Here is an 8,267-nt window from a genome sequence, read left to right as displayed (position 1 = left end):
TTCTCACGGGGACAGGAAAGCAAATTTCTAAGGTGGGCCTATGAAGTTGATTTGAAATGACAAAATATATTCTAGTGGATTTGCAAGTGTGTGATCCATCGGAAAGTTCAAACTAGATTAAATGAGGGTGTACATGATAGACAGAAAAACAACTGGAGCAAAACAAAACTGAGGTTATCAAACATTTCTTACATCCAGACCAACATCCCTGGTGAAAATACCAGCATATGCTTAAACCAGCATCAAAACATACCTACCAGCATATGCTGGTTTTTTTCACCAGGGACATCAGTATAAAGTGCAAATCCACAGCTAATGTTGGGATAAATAGGTTAAATAAAAACAAAAACTTGAGTAAATGACTGAATATACACTACCAGTCAAAAGTTTTTGAACAGTAAGATTTTTTTTTTTTTAGTGTTTTTAGTCTCTTCTGCTCACCAAGCCTGCATTTATTGATATAAAATATAGCAAAAGCAGTAATATTGTGGAAAAGTTTTACTGTTTAAAATAACTGCTTTCTATTTGAATATATTTTAAAATGTAATTTATTCCTGTGATCAAAGCTAAATTTTCAGTATCATTACTCCAGTCTTTAGTCACATGATCCTTCAGAATTAATTCTAATATGCTGATTTGCTGTTCAAGAAACATTTATTATTATTATTAATATCAATATTTAAAACAGTTGAGTAAATTGTTCTGAAATAAAAATCTTTATACATTTTAACATTATACACTATACCATTTAAAAGCTTGGAGTCAGTATGTATGTATGTATGTATACATATGTAAGTACATACACACACACACACACACACACACACACACACACACACACACACATATATATATATATATATAAATGCTGTTCTTCTCAACTTTCTATTCAAAGAAACCTGAAAAAAAAATACTCACCTGTTTTCAATCATTTTATATTCAACAATATTAAATGGTTTCTGAAGGATCATGTTAGTGGAGTAATGATGCTAAAATGCTAAAAATTCAGCTTTGAAATCACATGAATAAATCACATATATTCAAATAGAAACCAGTTATTTTAAAAAGTAAAAGTATTTCAAAATTGTACTGGTTTTGCTGTACTTTGGATCAAATAAATGCAGGTTTGCTGAGCATAAGGGACTTCTTTAAAAATAAATAAATAAAAATATAAAATCTTACTGATCAAAAACTGGTAGTTTATACCTTATTTACCCATAAAGGGTGCATTTTAGTATCCTAAAGTTACATATTTGTACCTAAAGTGTACACACTCATACCTAAATGCGAGTACCTTTTGAAAAGGTACTGCCCCAGTGACAGCTTTCGTACATTTTTTCTGAGAGTGAAGGATGTTGTTATTACTTGGTGACCAACAGTTAACTAAATGAATGAACACTGTTGTCCAAAAACATGAGCTGATTGTTTTGCTAATATCTCTTAAAATGAACTTGTGAATGTCTGTGTGGGCACGTCATCGGCATTCAAAATCAAAGCGCGCCTTTTTATTTTATAACGCCGTCTTATTGTTCTCTTTATAGCAGGTGCATTTTAAAAAAGCTTTCCTGATGAATCATGGACTCCTGATCAAAATTCTAAATTAATATAACAACAGACAGCTACCCAAAAAAAAAAAAAAAACCCTCACACAAGACTTTGAGGCTCAACCTGTGTTGATGCTGAGGACGTTTCTAATGTACTTCAGTTGCGCAGTATGCAACATAATGGGAGGAGCTTTAGCAAGGGAACAATAGTGATAATACTTCCATTTATGGATAAAATGAAAGAGGAAGCAGTTCAATGTTTATGTTTCAACGAAACATAATTGCGGTCAATACCGTTTCCTTGACATCTCTAGGTATGGCATGTTTAAAAAAAAAAGTGTTGCCCAATGCAATATGCATGGGATGCATGCTTTTCTAATTAAATCTGACCAGTGAGCAAGACACTTAATATATCGTAACTATAAACAACCCAACCCCGCAAAAAAGTTTTAAAGCCAGTTTCACTCCGAGCATGAACAGTGGAAGGGTGTGCAGACGTGATGAAGATAACATGATATTCACCACACAAAACCGAGCTTCCTCTGATGAATCTGACGACAAATAAACAACTCCGATATCTACCACAAAACACAAATGTTTCACTATGGAAACTTAAAAAGATGAATGTGCGCAGCGAGCAGGTGTATGCAGGAAGCCACATGGTTTGCCAGCTTTACTTGTGCTTCCTGATTGCGCAGACTTTATCATGGGACTCTGCAGAGAAGTGAAACCATCAGTACTGAGCAAAACAATTTTAATTGAAGATTATACAATGAAAACAATTCATGATATAGCACACACCTACGGACATAACAGCCCTGTGTAAATATTAACATGATTAGCATTGAATACTGAGGCGGTGTTTGCACTAATAGTGAATTACAGTAAACAAAAAGTGACTTGCAATCGTTTCCCTTTTAGAGAGCAAGTGACTGCTAGTGAAAGCAATCAATGGCTAAGCTACATAGTTAAACTTTATGCGAATGAACAGCTATACAACTCGACAAACACAATGGAAGTACAGTAATCCACCACCTGACAGAATTGGACATTGTTATCGGGGAAGAGCACAGTGACATAAATAACGGGTCCATTACAAACTCAATCGACAGCATTGTTCTCATTTATTTAAAAAAAAAAACAAAAAAAAAACCTGAGGTAAAGGTGTGGCAGCGGCACTTAAAAGTCCTTCTGGGAACTTAGTATTAATGATTTCGTAAGTCGTAATTACAATTTAAGGTGCGTTCAAATTTTAAGATCGTAGCGAGATGCCAATTTTCTACAAAAAAAAAAAAAGAAAAGAAAAATCCCGAGTTTCACACTCAATGTGTGTAAACTCTCCAACAGCTCTTAAATCTTTCCGACATGAGTTAAACTCACCATTACAATAGGGCCAATTTCTACAGGCTTTGTGATGTGGTTAATAAGGCATCACTCCCTTGGTTTTACATACAGGGCTTAGATTAAACCAGGATAAGGCCTTAGTTAAATTAGGCCATTTAAGTCCTTTTTTGGTTTTAATCGTGCCCTAGAATAAGAAAAGATATACTGGTGTGCATCTTGATACAAATTGATGGCACATAGCACAATGACATTTTAAGGTAGTGGTTTTCAAACCGGTCCTGCGAGCACCCCTAACGCTGCATATTTTGTAGGTCTCTCATATCTGACACACCCATTTCAGGTCTTGGTGTCTCTACTAATGAGCTGATGAGTTGAATCAGGTGTGATAGATGAGGGAGACATAGAAAACATGTAGTGTTGGGGGTGCTCGCAGGTATGTTTTAAGGTATATTAGTGCAGTTTCCTTTCAGTTAAGACAGTTCAAACATGCATTATTAGTCTAGACTAGGTTTACACCTTGTCTGTGAAACTAGGCATTAGTATTCTGTTAAAACCTGTTTAAGTTGCAAAGTTGTTCTCATCGTTTTTATGGTCATTTTAGGGTTTATGGCATTGCGGTGTCATCGTGAGAAAGTTGTTAAACTGAATACAGAGTATTTTTTTCCCTCTTTACATTGAAATCATGTTAAAACGCATATTACTTAAGTCTAGTGGCTATTCTACTGAAACTGTGAGAAGCCTAGAAGCCTATTTTAAAGGTATAGTTCACCCAAAAATGAAAAATATGTAATTTATTATTCACCCTCATGCCGTTCCAAACCTGACTTTCTTCAAAACGCCAATTAAGATATTTTTGATGAAATCCAAAAGCTTTCTGACCCTGCATAGACAGCAATGCATCTGCCACGTTCAAGACCCAGAAAGGTAGTAAGGACATCGTTAAAATAGTCCATGAAGCTACGATAAAAGTTTGCGCGCAAAGACGCACACGCGTGCATCATGGTACTCCTGAGAAAACGCAATGAAGACTGACACAGAAGAGAAGAAATTGTTGAATGAAGTCATTATTTTGGTTTTCTCATAGCTTCATCAAATTTCAGTTGAACCACTGATGTCACAGACTATTTTAACAATGTCCTTACTACTTTTCTGGGCTTTTTAAAAGAGGGAGCAGTCAAAATTAATTTACATAAATCGAAATTTTGTTGATTGAGCCCAACTTGCAATGAATCCAGAATATTCCTCTAGTCACAATCAGTGTAAACATCTTCAAAGGCCATTCAGTATATACATGACCTTTGTGTGTTATACATCTATTTATAAAGTACACAAAAGAATGAGGTCCTTCTGGTCTGTTCTTTGTTATCTGTTCGGCCATTTTCCATTTACTTCTGCAAAACCTGTAACTCTTTCTGCTGTGGGTTTCTCCCTGCAGTATAAGTGATTTTTTTTCTTCCTCCTGTCCATTTGGCGAAGAATGATCTGGAATTTTCCCCAACGAAGAAGAAGAGGATAGGGTCCAGACAACTGTTAGCCGTGCATAGGCAATGCGCTATGACGGCAACCTTTCGGACTATCAAAACAAAGTCACATGAGTCCTTGTATACATTCGTCTGGATGTCCTTTTCAGTTGTTAAGAAGATTGTCCGCACTATGTGATAGGGCATAAAACACACCAGAAAGATCCCAAGGCTGATGATGACCAAAGCGCAAGCTTTCTTCCTGCAAGGTCTGGTCCTGCCGAGTGCAGGGCTAGGCCTTAGAAGATTCTTTGCAACCAAGACAGAGCAAAAAATGACAGCAACCAAAGGAAAAACAAAGCCCACTGGAAACGTAACGTTGTTTATAAGAAGCAGTTGGTCCACGTTGCTCTCCGCCAGCTCCAAACATCGAAAACTATTTGGGTCGTGATTTTTTTTTTGAGTGAACAACAGTGGACTGCAGGCTAAACCCATAAAGAGCCAAATGAGAGCACACACGATTCCTGCGACGTAGTGAGTCTGTATGCGTATGTATAGGTACGGTCGCACCAGCGCCAGATAACGCAAGATATTCAGAGCCACTAGGAAATAAACAGAGCTGTACATATTAAGATAAAACACGTATGAGATTACTCGACAGGTGATGTTACCGAAGATCCAGTGTGAGTCCAGCATGTAGTACGAGACCCTCAGGGGCAGAGAGGACACCAGCATCAGGTCCGATACTAACAGGTTCACCATTAACACGCTGACCGGAGTGAAACTCTTCTGAGTCCTCCATTGGCTGTAGAAGACGCAGATGGATAAAGAATGACCGACGAGTCCCAGGACAAAAATGAGTATGTATGCTGCAGGATACACTTGATGTTTGAAGATATCAGAGCTGTTGGACTTCAAACAGGAGATGTTTCCCCTGAACTCTGTAAAAGACGAATTCATGTCCTTCCCTGGAGAATGATTACAAAGTTAGTTTTAGTGATTTAAAACAAACAAAACAGCTTTTAAAGGGGTCATCGGATGCCCATTTTCCACAAGTTGATATGATACTTTAGGGTCTTAATGAAAAGTCTATAATATACTTTGGTTAAAAATTCTCAATGGTTGTGTAAAACAACACCCTTTTTACCTTGTCAAAATAAGCTCTGCAAAAATCATCCCATTCTGAGAGATTGTTCCTTTAAATGCAAATGAGCTCGGCTCGCCCCGCCCCTTCCCTCTATTCTCTCTGTGGAGTAACAACGAGCTGTGCTCGGAGATTGTTTACTTCAGCCGCATTTAGCGCGTTTAGCCGTGAAACTTGCTAACTAGCACGTTATTAGGAAAGGTGATTGCAGTGGATCACGAATGATTTGCGCGAACATAGACGCATTAATGTAGATCGGGAGGCGCATTCCCTTCACAAACAAATGTAATCCACTGCATCTTCAGTGGCTCAGATGTCAGATAAATGACGACCACTATGTTCATTGTTACATCCAGCAACACAACACCTCAAACTGCTCAATCAGAGATATTCTTGTCTAATTTATATCCCTGCTCCGGCATCGAAGCAGTGAAGGTTGGACTGAGACAGCTGATCTGAGGTAAGACGCTCATGTCAATCATTTATTGTGGGAGTGGCCTCTGTCAGTGTGACGCCACACCAACAGGCATCTGAGAATGGCTTGATTTGAAAAAGGGGATATTATTTTTACAGATTAATTAAAAACCACTGCATGGATTTTTATCATTATAGGGTAGATTTGTACATACACTGCCAACATACATTAATGTTCAAACAACATGTAAAAGTTAAGTTTGCATCCGATGACCCCTTTAAAGAGATAATTAGCTTAATACACTTCTTGAACCAAACATTCAAGGCATGGACAGAAAAAGCACCAACGTTTTTCAGAATATCTTTTGTTTCGATAGAAAAAGCACAGCGTTTTTAGTTGTACTGTCCCTAGTCTAAGTACGATAATGTACACTCTTAAAAAATAAACATTTTTGTCGCCAACATATCCACCTTACCTATGGGCAAAATTTCCTTTTACGGTTTGGTCAGTTACCCGGATGCGCGGCCATACTGAAGATACTCAGATGGTTAATGTACTATTGAATACGTTGTTCTGCTAATTTGTACTGTCTAAACCACAAAAAAAAAAAAAAAAAAAAAAAAAAAAAACATGTGGAAGCTGCTAAATCATATAGAGAAGGACTTTTTAGGCAGGAATGGGCATAATATTTTGACAAACTAAAGTTAGTAGGTGTTAAAGGTAAGTACCAGCAGTATTATTTAAGATATTAGCCTAATATTTCACCTACCTGACTGGAAATGATAAGAACAAAGACAAATGTTGTCCAGATTCTTGCCCTGGAAATCCTGGTTCATTTTGGCCAACCACAAATGCCTTTTGTTCCTCAGACAGACTTTTGCACTCTTCTCCTTGTTTTGTTATAACTTTTGGCAGTCTATAGTACGCTAACGATTAATACAGCCCAAAACATGACAATAATTGACCATTTCAGTAGCAAAATATTAGTTTTGGGTCGTTCAGCATCATTATTTATGTTCAGCACCGCTAACCCTGGTGAAAAAAACCAGCATATGCTGGTAGGTATGTTTTGATGCTGGAATGCTGGTTAGGTATGTTTTGATGCTGGTTTAAGCTGGTCCTTTGCAGGTTCATGCTGGTCCTTGACCAGCAACATGACCAGCAAAAACCAGCAAAGGACCAGCTTAAACCAGCATCAAAACCTACCTAACCAGCATATGCTGGTTTTTTCACCAGGGAATATGGCCGATTGATAACGCATTGTGAAAACACTTTACAGAGAAATAATGGGAAGAATGTCAATGTGCATTAAACGTTAGACTGTTTGCACTACAAACCAGTGTGTTCATAATTAAGACAATACATTAAAATGTAAAAACACACCAATTTGCAGTATCAATCAGCTGTTTTGTACACCTAAAAGCTTAAGCGTGACGCAAATGAGACCCAGAAGCCAAAACCCATAAAATGTATTAATGGCCGCGTCGTTCTCACTGGAAAAATAAGGCGGATAGCCCCCTCCGACTTCGCTTCCTGTCCTATGATAGGAAAAGGCAAAAACGCCAAAAATAAGAAATCTTAATAAAAATAAACTTTTTTGGGGGGCATCAACAGTTCCATGATTTTTTGGGGGGCATCAACAGTTCCATGAAGAACCTTGAACATCCACAAGTTTTTCATAGTGGAAAAACATTCTTCAGATTATTAAAATATACAGCAAGAAAAAAAAAAAAGAAGTTTTTTTTTTCTTACGAAATGTTCACAGAAAGGTTATCAGAGGAACCCAAACTGGTTGTTCTATTGCTTGACTGTGGAATCTTTATTTTTAAGAGTGTTAGTTCTTTGCATTCTTACTGAAGGTTTTACGGTATGTACCATTTCCAGTTCACACATTAACTTACTTTTACAAGCAGTCCTGAAAAGTTTTTCTAGTCTACTGTGAACAATCTCCGTCACATTCACAGTTACTAAAGAGGTCTATTAAAAATAGATCTTTATCTCAAATTACTTCTCTAAACTTCACTCCACAATAGTGCCCACATATCATGTTAACACAGTTTTAAACAATTGGGTCAACTGTATCTAAAACAAGTTTTACAAGACACATTAATTATATGTTTAACAGCAACTGTAAAAGACGTTACCTTTTCTGCAGAGTGGAGAGGCGAAAGCAGGTCGTCCAAAAGCGCACACCGTTTTGTCACCAGCCAAACCAGCACAGCAATGTCAACTATCAGAGAAGGTATGAGGTAGAAAACACAGTAGAAGGAGGATGTCCCAAGACCGGCCTCCCCATCATCTCTTTAATCTGTTCAAAAGGACTGATTCATTTCCTTATATAAGAACAGCAGCCACCCTTG

The 8,267-nt window shown here is 37.4% G+C and overlaps 2 protein-coding genes across 2 annotated transcripts in view; one reads left to right on the top strand and one right to left on the bottom strand.

Moving 5' to 3' along the window:
- The window catches only part of LOC127152070 (lysophosphatidic acid receptor 6-like), a 36,971-nt gene that overhangs the window by 3,572 nt on the left and 25,132 nt on the right, over positions 1-8,267 (top strand). The window lies entirely within an intron of this gene.
- On the bottom strand, positions 1,610-8,233 carry cysltr2a (cysteinyl leukotriene receptor 2a). The gene is made up of 2 exons (XM_051092472.1): positions 8,052-8,233; positions 1,610-5,316 (listed from the first exon to the last, which is right to left on the bottom strand). The coding sequence occupies exon 2, from the start codon at positions 5,306-5,308 to the stop codon at positions 4,274-4,276; it is 1,035 nt and encodes a 344-aa protein (XP_050948429.1). The 5' UTR covers positions 5,309-5,316; positions 8,052-8,233; the 3' UTR covers positions 1,610-4,273.

This window comes from Labeo rohita, chromosome 21, assembly GCF_022985175.1.
Source record: "Labeo rohita strain BAU-BD-2019 chromosome 21, IGBB_LRoh.1.0, whole genome shotgun sequence".
Taxonomy (NCBI): domain Eukaryota; kingdom Metazoa; phylum Chordata; class Actinopteri; order Cypriniformes; family Cyprinidae; genus Labeo; species Labeo rohita.
The sequence above is the reverse complement of the archived record's forward strand: the minus strand, read 5'-3'. Positions and strand labels throughout refer to the sequence as shown.

Excerpts from the sequence above, each read along its gene's own strand:
- cysltr2a (XM_051092472.1), bottom strand. The coding sequence starts at position 5,308 with ATGAATTCGTCTTTTACAGAGTTCAGGGGAAACATCTCCTGTTTGAAG.